The 20,759-nt window shown below is 32.0% G+C and overlaps 5 protein-coding genes across 5 annotated transcripts; 3 read left to right on the forward strand and 2 right to left on the reverse strand.

The window, feature by feature from the left end:
* Nucleotides 1-1,014: 1,014 nt before the first annotated feature.
* cubi_01514 (uncharacterized protein) lies at nucleotides 1,015-5,757 on the reverse strand (the record flags this gene model as incomplete). The annotated part of the gene is made up of 1 exon (XM_029018526.1): nucleotides 1,015-5,757. The coding sequence occupies one exon, from the start codon at nucleotides 5,755-5,757 to the stop codon at nucleotides 1,015-1,017; it is 4,743 nt and encodes a 1,580-aa protein (XP_028873753.1).
* A 985-nt stretch (nucleotides 5,758-6,742) lies between these two features.
* cubi_01515 (uncharacterized protein) lies at nucleotides 6,743-7,465 on the forward strand (the record flags this gene model as incomplete). Its single annotated transcript, XM_029018527.1, has 1 exon — nucleotides 6,743-7,465. One exon carries the CDS (start codon nucleotides 6,743-6,745, stop codon nucleotides 7,463-7,465), a length of 723 nt encoding a protein of 240 aa, XP_028873754.1.
* Nucleotides 7,466-8,102: 637 nt separating this feature from the next.
* Nucleotides 8,103-11,387, forward strand: cubi_01516 (uncharacterized protein; the record flags this gene model as incomplete). Its single annotated transcript, XM_029018528.1, has 1 exon — nucleotides 8,103-11,387. One exon carries the CDS (start codon nucleotides 8,103-8,105, stop codon nucleotides 11,385-11,387), a length of 3,285 nt encoding a protein of 1,094 aa, XP_028873755.1.
* Nucleotides 11,388-12,670: 1,283 nt separating this feature from the next.
* cubi_01517 (uncharacterized protein) lies at nucleotides 12,671-14,302 on the forward strand (the record flags this gene model as incomplete). The annotated part of the gene is made up of 1 exon (XM_029018529.1): nucleotides 12,671-14,302. One exon carries the CDS (start codon nucleotides 12,671-12,673, stop codon nucleotides 14,300-14,302), a length of 1,632 nt encoding a protein of 543 aa, XP_028873756.1.
* Nucleotides 14,303-14,697: 395 nt separating this feature from the next.
* cubi_01518 (uncharacterized protein) lies at nucleotides 14,698-20,292 on the reverse strand (the record flags this gene model as incomplete). Its single annotated transcript, XM_029018530.1, has 3 exons — nucleotides 14,698-17,231; nucleotides 17,323-17,446; nucleotides 17,668-20,292. 3 exons carry the CDS (start codon nucleotides 20,290-20,292, stop codon nucleotides 14,698-14,700), a joined length of 5,283 nt encoding a protein of 1,760 aa, XP_028873757.1.
* Between the last annotated feature and the right edge of the window lie 467 nt (nucleotides 20,293-20,759).

The raw sequence follows: 20,759 nt of genomic DNA on the forward strand, positions 1-20,759 counted from the left end.
AAATAAACACTTGATATAAATAAGTATCCAATTATCGTGAGATATCATCTTCCAAAAATGCTTCCTGTTACTTATTAGAAAAGGAAATTAATTATAACAAATATATAGAGAATTATGTTATATTATTTGCTTTTTTAATATTCTTCTCTAAAGATATCCTTTTAACTTGAAAAAAAATGCAACGTTTATCTTTGTGTCATGCTTCTCTAATGTTGAAAAAATAGATAGCATTAAATCTCCATAAAACTACACTATAAATCTGAAACTGACAAAACAACAAAAATTCAACAAAATCCTGGACTATCTGAACTCCCATTAGTTCCGTTATTATCTTGAAGAACCAGTAATACAGTCAGAATTGAGACTGAAACCAAAGCTAAATTCCTTGATCCACATTATTTCTTTGTACCTCTATGAATAAAAAGTCATTATAAATCTCAAAATATAACTTTCTTTGAGATTTTAATCAATTGGAAAACCCCAGTATCTTTGCAAAACCAATACATATATATATATATAACATATATATATTGCATATATTCATTCATATGTATGAGGCCCAAATAAGAATAAAAAAAGGAACCGAGACTTTGGAACTTATAAGTTAAATTTCAAAGCCAGGAAAAACTAAGAGATTCATCCAGTTTGCATCTTTAGAAATTGTTTACTCTAAAATAAGTGTTTATTGGAATTCAAAGAAACTCTGAATTACTTGCCCTTGTCTGTTTTAATGTATACCTTTTAGAGTGACTGACAAAAGCTGCTATATTAAGATATAGGTAGGATTAAATTGATTCTCTGGTCTCAATAGTAATATCTGAACAAAAACTCCAATGATCAAACCCGGATTTACTTTTGTATTTTTTTACTCTGCTTTTGATACCATCAGTTAAAGTATAATCTGGAAAAAAACCAAACAATCACAAGTTCACTTCTCCAAAATCTGAGAATATTAAAACATGTTTAAAGAGCAGCAAACTATAATCATGCTCGATCTAACTTGAATGTCATTGCTTAACTAGAAGAAGGAAAGCCCGACTCTTCGCAGGCTTTAAGAATTGCTGCACTTTGGATTGAGTTGAATGGATTACCATCATGAGAAGCTTGTTGTTCAAATGCTGATGAGCATTCAAACGCAAAGAAGGATGAGAAAGACTCAGTCTTTAAAAGAGAAGCCTTCATTGATTCAAAAACATGGCAAACTAAGTGGAACGAGATTCCTGGTTGTGGAAGAGTACCAGAGATTTGGAGCTTATGTAACAATGAATATAATTTGCTGGCTCTATCTTCTTCTAGTTGAGAAAAATTATAAGAAGAAGAGGTTCTGTAACTGTTCAAAGAAGAGCATCCTTCTACCTTTCCATCAACACCTATAGCAGCACAGACCTTTTCTACTCTACTTTGTGAAACTGAGTAACCAAGTCTAAGTAAAGTTGGGTAAAGAATTCTACCACATTCTTTTGCTGTTTTTGTATCCTGAATCGAAGATGAAATATCACATGCATTTCTTCTATCCATTGTACAAACTGAACTTCTTGGAAGAATCTTCGATGCTTTTAGGTAAAGTCTGTAAGCAATTTGGTTACCTCTAGTAGTCATTGAAGCATATCCCAATTTATTACAAAATGTATCTCTGTTTTGAGGCTTAATTGAACTTGAAACCTCAGTCTTTTGAGTTCTGGAAGGTCTTACTGGTTTTTTTGCAGCACTTCCTGGAATTACGTATCCTTCTGGATATAAACCTAAAGTCTTCTGTCTAACTAAAGCTTTCTCAACATAATCTAGAGCCTTTTCTCCAACCTTTGAACCAACAACTGGACCAGAGGTTATTGGAACTCCTCTTTCATCTCTTCTTACGTTGGAGTAGTTTATTCTTGTTTTTGGAACTGCTGGTCTTCTGAAATATGGAATGGCTGGGAGAACAAGCTTCTTTGGCTTCTGATATCCTGGAGCTGGTTTGCTAAGAAGCTCAGGTTCAACAATTCTGGAGGTAGGGGTGGATACGGAATGGAATTCGGAGACAGAACTTTCTTTTTGTGGAGTAGACGACTTTCTTGGAGAACCCTCAGAAAACATTCTATCAATATGAGATTGCTTATCAGCAATATCAGATATCATACCGTTGATCTTAACACCATCAGCTGAATTTTCTGGTCTTTTTGAGAAAATCAAATAGTTCTTCAGAAGAATCTTTTGTGTACTGTATACATCTATGATTTGTTCAAGGTATCTTGAGGCAAAATCTCCCAATTGAGCACGGTTATGAGAAGAGGCAATCTTGACCAAAAGCTTATAGAGAAGAGTGAGCTTTGGATCAACATCAGCAAAAAATTTCTTTAAAGTTCTCCTCTCATTCTTTTGAAGTCTTCTTTCTTTAAGAATAGATAAAAACTTCTCAATCTGACTCTGGATATGTTGAATCTTAACAAGAAGAGATGATATTTTTGAGGTACTGCTTGGAAGTGGTGTCTGAGAAAGAGCTGGCTTTGTGAGAATAGGGGAGAGAGAAAGAGATGGAGTAGCATTCATTGATTGAGTATTTCCGGATATATTCCTATCAACTGATTTAAGCTTCTCATTCAATTGACGAGAAACATGAAGAAGCTTCTGAAGAAGCTTCTTGAATTCTTCTATTTCATCCTTTGATTTGAATGAAACGTTTGGCTGTTGGAGCTTCTTTTCTACCTTGGAAAGTTTGGATGACACTTTCTGAGTTTTTTTTGCAAGAGATTCATAATCATTCTTGAGAGAAGAATCACTAATTGGAAACAAGCTGATACTCTTAACCAATTTCTGGGATTCCTTGTTGGAATTTGAGATATCCATGTAGAGAGTTTTAAGTTCAGAAATTGATAAATCAAAGACTGTCTTGTCAGAGGCTGAAGGTGAAATTGAAATTGAAGAAATAGAGATTGATGGTGAATCTGAAATTCCTGGAACTGAAGCTGGTACTGAAGCTGGAATTGAAGAAATTGCATCTTCAAGCTGTGAAGCCAACTCAGATCTTCTGCTTTCAGTGTCCTTGAGGATCTCTTTTGTGAGAGATCTATCTTCCTGGGAAAGAGAAGGACTTCTGAGAATACTCTCCAACTGAGCAATCTGAGAAGAGAGTACATTTTGTTGATTTGAAATCTTTTCAATAAAGACACCTGCAACAGAAACCTCAATGGAAGCACCTGCTGAAACTTCCAAGGTTGGTTTTGACTCAGGAATAGTAATCAAAACACTTTGAATCTGTGGAATTGGAGAAGCTGCTATAATTCCACTCTCAACAGCCTTTTGTTTCTCGTTAAGTTGTTGAATAACATTAACAATTTTGTGCATATCAGATGAGGAAAGTGGATTCTCCAAGATTCTGCTGATACTTTGCTGCTGTTCCTGGAGAAACCTTTGAGTTTTTGACTGCTCATCAAGAGCTTGAAGAGAAATTTGAAGTGCTGGAGAAAGATCAGAGATACTCTGTGGTGGTAATGATCCATGAGAACTCACAGAAACATCTTTTGGGAGAAGAACCTCACTAGTACCGGCTAGGGCCAAACCATAGAATGAGATTGTTGTGGAACCTGATAATAATGGAATTAATTCCAATGGGAACTGCTTAGATGAGAAGATGACTACCTCAACTCCATGTGGCATTGCCTTATTGAATGCATTTTGAGCAGAAGTACAGACACTTTGCACTGCATTATTACTAAGACCATAGATACTTTCTGGGCCATAACTAGAAGAGAATATCTTGAGACATTGAGCATAGAATGACGAAGATGAAGTAAGAGAACTAAAATCAAACTCGGAGATCATCTGATCCAAATCATTGGTGTTTGAAAAAGGAGCAGAATCATAAGAATATGGAGCTGATCCATATACAGCAAGTTTTGCAGCAAAAAGCTTTAATTGTTCTCCGTCAGAAATAAGGTTGGAATACTCTTGAATATAGTATAAATACTTTTGACAGATTGAATTAATAAGGGACTGTTGGAAATCAGCAGACTTAAAGAGCTGAGTTACAACAGATTTACAGGATGCTAATGATGAGACATCAACATGTTTTACAATAGCAACAAATTGCTCCTCAACATAGTAATTTGTAAGAACTGATACTGCTTCTTGATCTGCTTGAATTGCTGACTTGAAGATTGCTCTTAAAGTAGATGGAGTAAATGTCTTATAGAATCTGACCATTTCAGTAAATGATTCTCTCCATACTTGTCTACATAGCTTAATTGCATCAGATGAATTGTAAACTGAAGCATTTCTAAGATTAATTTGTTTAAATAAGAAATCAACCTCATAGATACAACTCATTGCAAAGTTAATTATGTTAATCTTTGACGCAAGAGCTGAAGCACTTTGATTAAGTTGATTCTGATCTGAAATAAAACTAGAAAGAGCAGACTTGAGGAACTTGGTAATATCAAATACCTGAAACTTGGATTTAGGTGAAATAATATTAGTATCAATAGTAATTGGAATGGATGAGATTTCCTTTGGACTAATAGGAGAAATCTCAGAAATAGGTGGAGGCATAGATGGAGATTTAACTGGTCTCTCTACAGAAACTTCTGGAGGAGGAGGAGACTCATCAGGAGCACCAGTGGATTCTTCTGCTTCCAAACCATGAGAAACATCATAACTAGCTGGAGAAAGATCAATATCAGAACGTCTTGGTGCGAGTGATAATTCGTCCTGAATGTATTTCTGTTTAACCTCAACTTCTGGTTCTTTAAGTATCTCCAGTGGTTCTATTGGAACACTAGGATCTTCATGAATATCTAACTGAGATTCTAGAAGCTTGATCTTTTCTTCAGTACGCTTAATTCTTTCCTCAATGTTAAGCTGTTGCTTTTTGGCCTTGAAAGAAAGATCTATGGCACTATCTCTTTTCCTCTTTTCTGACATAAAATGTCCATAAGCTTCTTGGTATCTTAACTTAAGCCTTGCAATTTCATCCTCCTGAGCGACGATGGAGACATTTGGAACAGATCCAGATTTTTGCATGTTAAGAAGTTGTTCCTCGTGCTGATGAATAGCATCTTTAATTTGATTTACCGACAAAATTAAAGATTTAATGTTAGAGTCAATAGATTTACGATACTGTTCCGCATCGGAAACTACCTTGAGTACTTCAGAAAGCACCTTTTTCTCACCAGCAACCTTCTCCTTAAGTGCGTAGTAGAACTCACTATCCTTAGCTACATCTTTTCCAACCTCATATTCATCAAGGCTTACTTCCGGTTCGACAGTGTATTGTAATTGCTTGATATCTCTGAGTTTTGCTTTATCGGAGTCAATTGGCATCGTGTAGACGAATGGTCCTTCACTTATCTTCTCAAATTGAACAAGATCTAAATCATCAGTGCTTGTTTGTTTATCAAATGGAGATATTACACCCTCCCCTTCAGAAACCTCTTCTATATTGCCCTGGAATTTTGGTGCCTTTGGAATCTTCACTTTATGACCATCATCAGTGCCAATAGCTTGTTCTTTCAGGTTAATATCCTTTGGTGGAAGGAAGTCTCCATGTGGGTCCATCAAATTGATGGAAACATCTGGAGAACTTTCAGCAACATCTGGTTCACTTGAATCTGCCTCCTCAGTTGCACTATTTTCTGAGGCATCAGAACCAGTCTGAATGCCTTTATCTGTTGTGGTCTTACCATGGCTTGATCCCAAAGTTTGAGTAACACCCAAAAATATGAGTACCAAAAAAACACAAAGCCATGCCAACTTGGCTCTGCTAGCAAAAATTGCCTTCATTCTCTACTTTGTATATATTTATAGATATATTATTCGTTTTTTCTCTTCCTATTATATCTTTCTAGTTTCCCTTAACAATTTTCCTGGTAGAACCTATTACTCACTCTCTTAAACTCTACCTTCCTTTTCTTCCTAACAAACTGATTTTATAATTCCCTTGTAAAATTAATCAATCAATCTCCTTCACTGAATGAGCCTTCCCTCATTTTCCGATCTATTTCCTATACTGAATCTATTAATTCATTAGATCAAGTGGCGCCTATTGGTTTGCGCGCCATGTTGGGGGTCGCTCTATCTCGAAATTATTTTAAGATTTAATACCGGTTAGTATTGAAGACAACAGAGTTTTTTGTGAGTAGTGCTTATAGAGAATTTTAAAAGAAATTGATTTAATTCACCTAATTTTTTTCTTTTATTTTTTAAAAAAAAAGATTAAAATGATTTATCAGAACACTCATTTTTTATTAGATTTCCTTTTAACCTTATCATGAGAAATTCGTTGTATTTCATAGTGTTTATTCCTAATAGTAAAGAGATAAATATGTGTTTCTACATGCATATATATTTTTTTAGTTGGAATTATTATCTGCACTTATTCAACTAAGGGACATTTAAATTCCCGCCATTTTTTGGCAATTTTCTTTTTACATGCAAATTCCCCACAAAGTATTACACCCAGAAATATCCAATAGACATAACAGAGATAGACATATGGACAATACATGTAAAGATATTTGCCATTAATCAGTGACATGATCTGATCCATTTGATTTCATATCCAGAATTTTTTAGTTATTAAGTTTGATATTCTATTCTAGGAGAAAAAAGCTTCTAAGTATAGATATTAATTAAAAGGGTTAGTGGCTGAAAATAGTTTATTCAGTGGTTAGTAAAATACTTTATGTAAATTATTCACAACCTTTTCGTATTAAAACAAAGTTAAGAAACTTAATTAATTTACTGAGAGAAAAAAAAAGAAAAAAAAATGAAGGTTCACTTTAGTCTATTATTCTTTGCAGCTTTTATTATTTTAATTCAGGATGTTAAGTCATCAGATATAATTTTGAATGAGAATTACTTAAATGTTTCTGAGACAGAATCTATTCTTGGAAATTTGGAAGTCATTAAAAAGGAGTACAAGGAAGGAAGGAATCTGACTAACTTGATTCAGCAATTTCAAAATTCTAATGAAGAGAGATTCCTCTCTAATAATTTAGTTATTAATAAGACTCTGAAATCAGATCCTTGGGAGTTAATTGAAGCTGCTATGAAAAATACTACTGTAACAACACCAGCCCCTCCCTTTAACAGTTCTTCCACTGGAGCATGTATAAAACTTGCTTCAGATGTAGAAATCATTTTTGGATCCTTCAGAAGTCAGTTCCAGGATGCAGTTGCAAAATGCTCCAGGAAATCTCTTGGGAGCCACAAAAACACTTTTAGGTGCATCTCAAAACTTAGTTTTAATGGTCAAAAATTATCTGATGAGTGTAATGATTGCTGGGCAAAAACTGCCCATTGTGGAGTTAAACATTGTGCTTCTCAATGTTTGTTCAGCACATGTGTTACCAAATGTCAGAGATGTTCAACTAGGGAATGTTCTAAGGTGCTTAACGAATGTGCAGGAACTGTTTGGATGCCCTTACCTTGTGGTTTGAGCCCCCATGATCCAATTCCTGACAACTTCAAAGTGAGCGACCCCAAGTAAATTATCATTTGACTCAAAAAATGGCAACGGGAGCTGAACTATACACCATTCACTCAATTTTCTTAAATTTGTTCTTTCCAAAAAAAACCTTAATTTTTTAGTTTAATATTATAACCGTTTTTTAAGGAAAAAGGTGATGGTCTAGCTAAAATGTTTTTCTAATCATTTTACTTAATTCTTTTCCTATGCAAAGTTTGAGTTAAGTTTTTTGTGTATTTATCACTAGTGCTTATTACGGAGTTATTCATCCTATATCTAAGCCATCTTAGATTTTCCTATAAGTTATTTCCCTTTCAAAAAGGGTTGTATATTGACACCATAATTTGTCTGAAAAGAAAAAAAGTTCATAATAGGTAAAATATTTATCTTCATAATCACTTTTTATTTTTTTTCGCTCGTATTTTAAATACTCGTATACTCGACTTTAGGCGCTCACTTGTTGGCGCTCAATCTCCGGTACTAATAGGTATATATTTAAAGAAATAAGTATTTAATTAAGGGAAAGGCCAAAGAAACCATAAATAAATAAAGTAAGTAATAAAAATTAACCCGGTTAGAGGAGAAACGCAGATACAATAAATTTTCCAAGGTAATGAATTATCAGTAAAGTAATTTTTTTTTTATATAAGTATATATTATGGGGAAGATTGTTTCCTTGAATTTAATTTTGACCATTTTGGCTGGTCACTTTATTAACTGGTCGACATGTGCTGAAAAATTCAGATACGATTACACGGTAGGTAATATTACTGTTAATTCTTCATCTCCAGTATATATTTTCCCACCATATTCTCTCCGAAATACTACAATTTCTGTTCCAACTGAGACAACTCCTGATCCCAAGATTCCTCCATTGGGTGCTTTTGATAGGAAAAGAGGTCCAGATTGCAAGACACCATTTGTTACTTTTGATTTAAATCCAATTTGTGGTACAGATGGAAATACTTACTCAAATGTTTCTATCTTTAGAAATGCTCAGTGTGACGACGAGAACTTGGAGTTCAAACACTGGGGAAGATGTAAAGGATCTTCATCTACTATTATGGGCCGTGAACAGATTGTTTACAAGCGTCCATACTTACCAAAAGGTGTTATCCCACCTGTCATTACTACTACCACTACTATTACTACTACTACCACTACCACTACCACTACCACTACCACTACCACTACCACTACCACTACAACTACCACGAAACCAACAAATGACTACCAGGAGCCACCTCTAGGTCCTTTAAATAGAAAAAGAGGTCCAGATTGCAAAACTCCATTCGTAACAGCAGACTACAGACCAATTTGTGGTTCTGACGGAAAAACTTACTCAAATGTTGCAGTCTTTAGGAATGCTCAGTGTGACAACGAGAACTTGGTGTTCAAATACTGGGGAGAATGTGTAACACAAACTAAGCCCCAAGAACCAGAGGAAAGACCTCCATTAGGTCCATTTAATAGAGTTAGAGGTCCAGATTGTATTGCTCCCTACGTAGATTATGAGTTGAACTTGATTTGTGGTTCGGATGGAAAGACCTACAAGAATGTCTCATCATTCAGAAATGCTCAATGTGATAACAAAAACTTAGAGTTTGCACATTGGGGTGAATGCACTGTGGATGAAACTCAAGTCAATAATTCAGAAAAGAGAGAACCTTTGGGAAGCTTGGATAGACCCAGAGATTCAAAATGTAAGCAGAATTGTCCCAAGTTCTACGACCCAGTTTGCTCAAGTACTGGTACCATTTATGCAAATGAGTGCTACTTCAGAAATGCTCAATGTGATGATGAAAATCTAACTTTCCTCCATTGGGGTGTTTGTAATAGTAATGATGCTGATAAGATCACTGGAATCATTTTTACCCAAGAATCTGGTCCTTTTGAATTAAAACCACTTGGTCCATTTGATAGAGTCAGAGGTCCAGACTGTGTAACTGCTTATGTTGACTTTAACTACTATCCAATTTGTGGTTCTGACGGAAAGACTTATAATAATATTTCCCAATTTAGAAATGCTCAATGTGAAGATGAAAATCTTGAATTTGTATACTGGGGAGTATGTTTTGAGAATTATGAGCAATACTTTGGGACAATGATTCCATTAGGTCCTTTTAATAGAAAGAGAGGTCCAGGATGCAAAACTCCATGTACAAGAGAGTATAACCCGGTTTGTGGTACAGATGGTAATACATACCCAAATCCATGTGAATTTAGAAATGCTCAGTGTGATGATGAGAATCTTGGTTTCGCTCATTATGGAATATGTAATGAAAAACCAGAGGAAAGGAAAACTCAGAGCCCAGTTCAGGAGGTAACTTCCGAGTTTTATAGATACAACTATTACCTTTATAGAGTTAGAGGGGATAATTGCAAAAAATTATGTAGTGATTTGGACTCACCAGTGTATGGAAGTAATGGAAAGGAGTACAAAAATGTTTGCCATTTGTTAAATGCAATGTGTGATGATCCTTCAATAAAACATTATATGGCCAGAGTATTTGATAACGAAGAATCTAAGGAAAATCCTCCCAAAATCACTAAACCAGACCTAGGGCCTTTTGACAGAAAAAGAGGTTCAAATTGCAAACAAAGTTGCAATAAATACTATGACCCAATCTGTTCAAGTACTGGTGCCGTTTATGCAAATGAGTGCTATTTCAGAAATGCTCAATGTGATGATGAAAATCTAACTTTCCTCCATTGGGGTGTTTGCAATAGTAATGATGCTGATAAGATTATGGCTATTATCTTCACTGAAGAATCTGGACCTTTTGAGACACTTCCTTTGGGACCATTTGACAGAGTTAGAGGCCCAGACTGTGTAACTCCTTTCATAACTATGGATTTAAGATATATTTGTGGATCAGATGGAGTAACATACACAAATATTTCTCACTTTAGAAATGCTCAATGTGAAAATGAGGATCTTGAATTCGTTCATTGGGGTAAGTGCCTTACCACTGAAGATAATATGGAATCTCCTCACAAGGTTCATGGTATATCTTCCCCAGGTTCTTTGAAACGTAAAAGAAATGAGGATTGCAATAAAGTATGTAACAAAAGATATGCTCCGATTTGTGGTAGTGATGGACAAATTTATGGAAATTCATGTGAATTCATGAACGGTAAATGTGAGAATGAAGGATTGACTGAATCAAGCTGGGAAGTATGTGCTGATAAAAATGCTTCCAAGAGTACTACAAGTACTAGTACTACTACCACTACCACTACCACAACTACTACCACTACTGCTTCTACTACAACCCCACAAACAGTTTGTTCAACAAAGCCTACTATATCTGAAACTAATAGAGGTAATTTAAGAAGTCTGAAAACAGATGAAAATGAAAATAATGAAAAGGAGTTTTTACCAACTAGCACTACCACTAAGACAATTTCAGAGAACTCTCCAGATACAGAAGAAGGTATGGATGAGGGTTTGTTTATGAGCCTAATGGAAGTTATCTCTGTAACCTCATTCAACACTCCAGAACCAACAATAACGAGACAAAGCACTGGTAATTGCTTGAATCCAACAGACTTGGACATTTTGTTCGGTGAAACAAGTACTTTATTCCAAAATGTTGTAATTGTATGTGCAAGATCATCCCTTGGTAATGGAGGAAAGACTTCTAGGTGCATACAAAGTAAAACCTTCGGTGAGAGAAATCTTGAAATTTCAGAGAAATGCGTTAGCTGCTACAAGGAATCAGCAACTTGCGGTAGTAAGAAGTGTAAATCAGCCTGTCTCACATCCACTTGTAACACTAAATGTCAGAGATGCTTTGAAAAGAACTGTAATGATGATCTTCGACGTTGTGTTGGTACAAGTTGGTTGCCGAGACCATGTGGACTTGACCCATTCTCTCCAATTCCAGATGGGTGGAAGACTCCAGACCCAAAACAAAGTGACATTAATCCACCCAAGTAAAAGACTTTTTAGGTTTGAATTAGTTTATTCTTGGGGTATTTAAGTGGAAGGAAAAATATAGGGAGAGAGGAATAGAGAAGGAAATGGTGTCTAGTTGGCGTTTTGACTAATTCGCACATATACCTACTTCCGTAGATTTCTCCACTTCTTGTCATAATAAACTAGAATTACTAATAAAAATACAAAGGAAGATTTGCTATTGCGTGTTAAGTTTCCTTCCTCTTCTAAAGTTTGTTTGAGAATAACTTTTTTCCGACTTGTAGAGTAGTGAGACATTGGAATTTAGATATCCGACTTACTCCTACAAGTCATCTACTAAAATCATTATTAGAAAGATATTTTTTTTTGGTCTTAAACTTTTTTTTTGTTTCTTTTTTTGCATGTAATGTATAGATGAGACAAACAATAGGAATTGGAGAAGTAACGTTTGAGCTGTGACCACACAATTTCTATAGTTTTTAAAACAACGAAACGATAACAGTTGCAATTACTATTTGTAATTCTGCAACATAATATTACTACAAGAGTACTAGCACTAATACTACTTTTTAAACACATCATTTTTACAAGACTACTAGTGGTATATTCTGCCAATTCTTTTTTCATCTTATTCATTGACTAAAATAATTATAATCACTAATCATTTTCTATTTTATTAATTATGTTACATTTCTCCACTTGTAGCCACTCTAATTCCATCATTTTTGAAAATTTTTATTAATGCATCATTTTACATGCAAAATTACGTAGAACTGTGGCGCCATAGGTTTGGCGCCATCCTAGGTATCCACACAAATGTAAAAAAATAAATAAAATAAAAGAGGAAAGGAAAAATAACATATAAGTTACAAAGATAAATAATAAAAAAAAACAATTTTTTTTTACAATTTTTTTTTTTTTTTTTTTTCAAATATAGAGGAAAAAAAGATATCATTTATGATCAACAAATCTACATAATAGATTTTAATATTATTATTAAACACAAAAGTATCTTCAAGAGAAAGAGTGTGAGGAGGAAGAAAAAAAGTAAAAAATAAGATCTAGGAAAAATAAGTGTAATACATATATATATAATAAAAAAAAGGTAATTAGGGAGAAATTGAAAAATAAAGACAAGTTAAGGAATATCTAAAGTATATTTTCTCCCTCACAACCACTTCTGAAAAGATAAAGAAAATATATTAAAAATATATATATTATAGTCAAAAACACACACCTATTATACATAAATACTGAAATTTTTTTTTCTTCTATCAAACAAGTTTTGGAATAATTAGGGAATAATGAATTCTGAACCATTATTTGATAATACTGATTTGACAGCCTCAAATATGTCAGAAATAAGTTGTGGTGGGAGTTTATGTTTATCTACTAAAGAACAATATAAAGTTATAAATAGAAATCAGCTAACAAAATTGGATTTTCCATTGTTTAGAGCAGGTACAACAAGTATTGAATGTGGGATGTCATTAATGGAAGAAATTTCTGAAATTGAAGATGAATATGAAAATCCATTTGAAAGTACACAGAAAAGAAAAAAAATTAAACAATTGTTTGAAAAAATCAAAGATAAATCTAAAAAAGGATATTCCAGTTTAAGAAAGTCGATTTCAAAGATTGGAATGAAAATAAAGATGAAAATGGGATCAGAAAAAACAAAGGATAGTAAAAGTAATGATGATGTTTACCATAAAAGTATTTCTAGACTTACCTCAAACTGTAGTAATGTTGGAAAAACAAAAGCATCTTTAAGTTTATCAAAAATAAGATTATTCAACAAAACTCAAATATTGTCTACATCTAGAAAAGCTAAAATACAAAGAAAAGTTAGTCAAGTTTCAAATAAAGCTTCTTATAAGTTAAATACAAAATGTTCATATATTTCAAAAAGATTTGTCTCTGCTTCAAGTTCTATTAAATCAAAGATTGTATATAATTGTTATAAATTACGTAATATGATTGGAGATAAATTCCCAAGAAGAAGTTCTAAGTTTGTTTTATCTTTCAAAAAGAGCTCGGAAGACGTTGAGAAAAAGATGATGAATTGCAACCATTATCAGAGTAATGAATTAATCTACGATTCGATTGAGTACATAAGTAGAAATGCTGATGATATTGAAGAAATTCACATAGTTACTAATGATATTCAATCCAATTTAAACATTGAAGAGTCAGAAGGAAAAGATATATCAGTAAATAATCAAAATTATAATGCTGAAAAAGAAGTTAGTAGTGAGAAGTCCTCAATTAATGACTCTCATTCTGATAATATTAGCAATAACTCCCCAAATAATGATAATCATCAAATTGAGATAGATTTGATAAAAAATGAATTTTCTGGACTTGAAAGTAATAACGAAGTTGATGAAACCACCCCTACTACAACTATTGACTCTTTTCTTAGACTAAGCTCAATGGACTCAACTTGCACAACCATTCATAATGATACAAATTCAAACAATTCATTTCCTGTGATTCCGAGTATAGGAAAAGCCATGGAACGGATGGAGTCATTGTACCAGGAAATTATTCAATTAAAAAACAAAAACCATACAAATCCTCTTAAATTTGAAAAAGAAGATATGGAAATCTTCGATTCAATGAAGGAAATTGTAGCGAATTTAAATACATACAAAGATGAAAAAGAAACTCTCAAAACAAATGATAGTTATGAAGAAATAAATGATGAAAGTTTAAATAGTAGTCATACAATCACTAAACAAAAACAACCACAATACGATTTATTATTAACACTTTTGAGGCAAACCCTACAATACTATGAGAATATCAAAAACTCATACTCAGAATCTGAGCTTAAAGTTAAATCTAGTGATAATGAACATATTAAACATCTTATTATTAATGCGATTCAGAAATTAAATTCGAGCGGGGTTTTACATGCAACAAAAGTTTAAAATAGGTTGGGGGTATGTGTGGTAAACCGCTTGATTTTGACATTAAAAGGTAAATAAATAATTAAAATAAAAACATTCAAGGTTAAAAATAAGAAAAATAAAGAAAATTTAAGTAGTATTAATTCATTTATCTGAATGTGAAAATATAAACATGTGTTTCTCTGTAGTTTCTTAAGCGATTAATCAAAACAGTAAAAAGTAGAAATATAGAGTAAATTGCAGTATAAAGTAAATTTAATATTTATAAAACTAATAATATATTACAGTGCATGCATACATAAAAAGGCGGGGGGGGGGAATGGGAATAAGTATTTGGTTACTTATTTCAAGGTTAATTTTACTTCTAAATAGATTAATAATATAATAGTATTTACATATCTCCATTTGAATTACAGTTAAGATTTAAATGGGGAGGTGTAAATAAGGGGTTTGATGATCAAATTACACAAGTCTGAATCACCTATAGCTGAATCTTTGAAAATAGTGTATTTTAAATGGTTGATGTTATTCATACAAATATTTAGGATGGTTGAATCATTGATATGTAAATTGTTACCTTTTTGGTAGGGATCAATAGAATTAGAGAAGGCCAATTGAATATCACTAAAGAATTCAATTAAAGAGTTCAGTAAGTTTTCGTTGACATTAAGAGGAATCTGATTTTGAAGGATTTCAGTAGAATCTTGAATTCTATACCATGCTCTTTGTAATAATAAAACAAAAGGAATACTTAAATTATTTTGAACAATATTTTTATTTAAGAATTCCATCTGATCTTTGTAAATTAGATTGTAAATATTTTTGGTTTTCTCGTACATGGGATCGATATTTTTAAGATTACTTAGAATTTCAGAACTTTCCAAGTTTAATTGTTCATCATTACATTCATTCTTAATTTCATGAAAAAAATCAAACAAAATAGATGATATATTGTTATTTTTATTTGTTCTATTTGTAATCCAAATATAATAACTTATAGTAATTGAAGCCATTTGAAAGAAACTTTTTATAGTATTCGATTTTTCTGAGCTTATATAAGAAGCAAATTTTTGACTCTTCTTAGCTTTTGAATATAAACATGAACCAATCTTAGCAATATTAAAAGGAATAAATAAGTAAGATCTTAAATAGAATTCAAATGATAAACAATTATTTAATAAGTCTTGGTGAATTATTAAACCAGTTTTTTTTGCAACTTGAATTATTTGATTTAATTTATCACAAGCTATTATATATGCTTCAGAACCTTGATTAAAACTTGAAAGAATATTTCTTTGGTTTCTATATTTACTTTTCTTACTGATCCAACGTTTAATAGGACTTTCATCTTCAACAAATTCCTGAGCTATTATCTCCCATTCTTTTTCAGAATTTAAAATTGAATCAAATTTATATAATAAATTAATAAATTGATTTGATTGATCTTTCCATTTCAATGAAGGATCATTTATTTCTGTTATACTATATGAAATTTTATTATCATCCTGTTGATTTTGGTATAATAGAGATTTATTTAAAAGTGAAGAATGCCCAATAAGTAACTCTGAAATCAAAATTGAAATATAATTTGGATCATTAAAAAGTGCTGCTTTGATCATTTTCTTACAAATATTCTCAAAATTTCTCTCTCCAGTTGCTTTGTAAATTCCTTTTTGTTTTAAAAAATCATTAAAATCTGAAATTTCATCTTCTTTTTCCCTATGATAAAGTACATAAGTAAAGGCATAATCAATAATTCGAATTGATTCCTGTCCTATATTTGCAATAAATTTCAGATTATCAAAATGATTATTTTTATCTTGAAAAAGTTTATTTATTCCAAATAATCTCTCACTAATGTTTTCTTTTAAAATAATAATATTCCCAAAATTTAAATCACAATGAAAGTATTGAAAGAATCCTGTGGATGAAAATGATTGAATTGATAGTAGTACCAATTTAGACAAGTTTAAAATTGCTTCAAGCCAAAATACCCACCTTTTTTGACTATTTTCTTGATTTAACCATAAAAATATATCCTCACTTCTTAAATAATATAATATAGTTTCCAAAGGAAACCCATTAATATACTCCATGAACATGTAATTAGAAAATAATGGCCTATATAAATCATTTATTTTAATTAAGCTCTTTTTTGAGTTTGTTATAAAAAAGTGTGATGGACATTTATTTGAATCTTTTACATTATGGTGGAAAGTTACAATACTAGGTGATAATTGATATTGTTCTATTACTCCATCTTTCAAAACCATTGAAAATATTTCTCGACTTAATAATAAACTCAGAAAATTTTCCCTCTCCCAAATTTCTTTTTCTATTGAATGTACTCCTTTGAATGGACTTTTTACAGCTAAATATAGTTTTATGTCTTCTGGAACCCATCCCGGTTTTACATATAAACTCCCATGGAACCAGGCTCTTATATTCTTAATTTTTAATGGCATATTACATGAATTTGCCATTACTTGAGACTTAATCAAATATTCACTACTTACTTTAGGAATTAAAGCCACTAAAAAAGTTACTGAACCATATTTACCACTTAATACTTTCCATTGAAGTTGAATATTTTGATCTTGAATTTCATCCCAAAGAATAATTTGTGTATTTCCAGGTTCATTTACTTCCAATATTGATTCTTCTCTATAATTATCTTTTGAATTATCAATCATTGCTTTAGACCTCATATTACATTCAAAAAGTTGAGTAAATGATGAACACAAGAGCTGAATACTATTATATTTTAAAATTTGTTCTCCTACAGAATCAATTAAGCCATTAATTTTCTTGATAAATCTTTTCTTTAAATAATCTCCAACCTCAATTTTACTTGAACCAATTAATTGTTTAAAATTTTCCACCTTAATACATTCCTTTTTATTTGAAGAAAACAAGTAAACTTTTTCATCCAATTTTTTGTCTAAAGCTCCTAAATAACAAAATAAAGAATATAAATCAGTTATGAATATATAATTTTTGAGAGTCTTTGTTTCCCACCCAAGACATAATGTTAAACTTACCTTTTTCTTGAATTTTTGAAATAAGTCTACCTAGATCGAATTTTGTTTGAGATTGAATAATTTCTTTTCTAAGTTGAGGAGTATTTATTTGAAGCTCATCAAATTTTGGAAGTTGTTTCTCAGTCTGAATATTAATAGTATGATGATTATAATGACTTGTTTCGTTTAAATAGCTTTTCATTCTGCTTGGTAGTTTCTACAATGAATAAATAGAAAAAATTAATAGTTAGAAATTATACTTTTCTTAATACTTAGAGTTTTAATCCCCTAAGATAAAAATATTTTTTGTTCTTACCTGAGAAATAAATCCCACGTAAAGTAATAATCTTTAAGTTATTTACGTACAATTGCTGTTTCTGGTGTTGTTAAAGATTGACCTGATCTAAAATCAGGATCTAAATGATTTGAAAAAAGCATAGTATTACGTAATTGCTTAAACAAGAGTTGACAAAAAGTATTTAATCTGTAATTCTTTGCATAAGATATTATAGATGAATATATTTGAGCTCCAAATGTAGACTTTAAAGTACCATTACTTTCAAGATCATTACATACACTCAATAAAGAACTTTCAGAAGGATTAGTGGATCTTATTGTACCAATTTTTGCATTTAAATCCAGTTGTGTTAGAAAATTGAGAATCTGGTTCTTATTTAAATCAACATTATTGTTAATTCCTTGAAATCTTCCAAATAAACGGACTCCTAAAGCTTGTATTGATTCTGGAAACTTTTTCTCAAAACGTAGTTCATTTAATATACGATCAGATTCGTGATTTTCAGCTGTTACAACAGAGATAGCTGGTTTGATAACCTCATCTCCTGGAATTGATTTCATTGCCTCAACACTTGCCATACATGACTTAATTTCCTGACATATTTTGTTTGAAAGAGTAATTGTTGTATAATGGCTTCCTGGTTGCTTTTCTGATTTTGGAATGTTTATTTTGCATACATTAGAGTCCCTGTTTGATGATAAACTTGCATCCAAAGAAAGTACCATGACAGAAAAATCAAAATAAGTAACGGCAGTTAAGATATTCTTAATAGATTCCCAATTCTCTGTAATCTTTGTTCTTAAACATAATCCGAGTTTTGTAATTCTGAATGAAAGATGGAGATAGCCCCTTAAATAAGCTTCGGGTGAAAATGAATGGAATGGCAATTTAATTCCCAATTTTCTAGCTTCAGCGTCAAAGATATCAGACATCATCATAATACCTTCAAGGCATTCATTGAATGTATTTCCACCCAACTCAGGTTTTCTAATCTTATATTTTTTGTGAGTTGAAGAATTTCGTCCAATGAAATTAATTCCGACAGCCCACCATTCATTAACAGAATCAAGTTTTTCCCATAACTCAAGTGCTTTAGCTCGCACAGCCTTATATAACGGAGTTGGCCTGGAAATTGGAAGATCTTTTTGGGGAACTTTGAAAAGTTCCATGATACATACATGAAGATAATTTGCATCAGAAAAGATGGCCATTTTGTTAACTTGACTGCAAATACTTCTAGTGTTTCTTGATTTTAATGTATTTGGTACCCACACAAAAGAAAGATCAATAACCCTGACATCCCATGGTTCCATAGAAATAATATTTAATAAATTTCGTTTGTGATCAAAAGTTAGTGGTGGAATTGAAAGTAAGATATTACTTCTATTCAAATCACAATGCATATATAATAAATAACCAGTAGCCATGAAACTTTGTAGTATATGATTAAAAGTCCATTGTAACTTGTAAACTGCTTTATTCCAGAGCTCCCAAGCATTTGTTTGTTCTAACCATTTAAATATTTTGGAATCTTGAAGATAAACTGAAACTTCAAAAAATGTTTGACCAGTAATCCTTTCCATAATAAGTAACTCTGAAACTAATGCTCTTTTATTTTCTTTATCTTCAAATAATACTTGTTGTTTACCAGATTGTGGGTCCTGATAATGGACACTAAATACCGTTGGAGTATGAGTTAATGGACCTCCATATCCATCTGTCCAAAATTCTTTGGATAGTGAATAAAGAATTTCTCTTTCTCTATTCCAAACAATCCTTCCAATTTTGTATATACCTCTAAAATAAGATTTAATAACCACACTAACTTTCATTCCTGGTAGAAGATACTTTGCAGGATATTTTCCTCCACCATGGAATAATACTTTAACTCCTGTTAAAGTTTCTGGTAATTTGTAAAATTCAGAAAACTTCGTATTTCCTGTTTTAAATCTTTGATCTACAGATGGAACTTCAATATAACCAAAAACTACTCTCCCATAGGTTCCCTGAGCTGTATTCCAAGCATATCTCTTATCTTTTAAATCTCTAACAGTATATAAGTATTTATCCTTTCTTCTTTCCAGTACCTCTTTCGGTATCTCTACTACTTCACAATGAAACATAAAGCTGTATCTAGCACATGCTAACTCTGCAGAACCTTTGTTAATTCCAGTTTTATCCTGCTCCATCTGTCTCGCTTCTCGAGATAGTACATCCACCATCTCCTGTGGGCCCATATTTAAATCTATTACACTAATTCTCCTTGGAGAAATTGAACGTACAACTGAAGATACTTTCCCTCCTCGTCTCTGAACGGTCTTTTGAATTACTTGGACTTTTGATACCGCTTCCTCTGGCTGGATACGAGCAAAAATTGGCTTAGTAATTAGCTTAGATGGAGCTTTGGACATTATTCCTTTGTCATTAATTACTCCTCCTATAGTTGTATCACTTATAAAGTCAGATCCATCACCTCCCAGCATTGAATCTTCCAATAAATGTTGTTGATAAGCCTTTCTTGATGGTAAAGATCTTCTATTCGTATTTAATGATGGCGAAGTAGGTCTTCTACCTCTACTCAACATCCTACCTCTATTTACTGTAACGCCTCCTTTAACTTTTAATCCATTATTTCTTCCTATATACTCACCAAAAATACCCAGTAGCAAAAGCACCAACTGGGGTAACTTCATTTTCCATAAGTTCTACCAAGACTCAAAAAATTAAAACCACTCCCACACTTCTTACAATTTTTTTTTTTTTTTGCGAATCTCTTTATACAAAATACTCTCCAACTTTTTTATTTCATTTATATGATCCTATTTATCTTAGATACCTTGAATAACCGGTAATTAAACCAGATTCCCTAGTTTTTTTGTTTTATTATTTTTATTTTCCCTATCTATCAATTTTCTTTTTTCTCAGCAATTTTTATTCTAGACTTCGAATTTTTAGATCATCTGGACTTAAATTATCCCGCAGCTTTTCCCCCTTTGTTTCACATTACCATTTATCGTGTTCAATAGATTAAATTTTTCTTACTTCATTTATTTTAACTACCCAAAGAAAAAGTAAACTCTTCTTATTTGAGTCATCCTTCATCCAATACCTATTATTATATTCATACTTTGCATGCAAACTATTGCTCAAAACTTTAGTC

The sequence above is a fragment of the Cryptosporidium ubiquitum genome, assembly GCF_001865345.1.
Source record: "Cryptosporidium ubiquitum isolate 39726 chromosome Unknown contig_20, whole genome shotgun sequence".
NCBI classification, from domain to species: Eukaryota; Apicomplexa; class Conoidasida; order Eucoccidiorida; family Cryptosporidiidae; genus Cryptosporidium; species Cryptosporidium ubiquitum.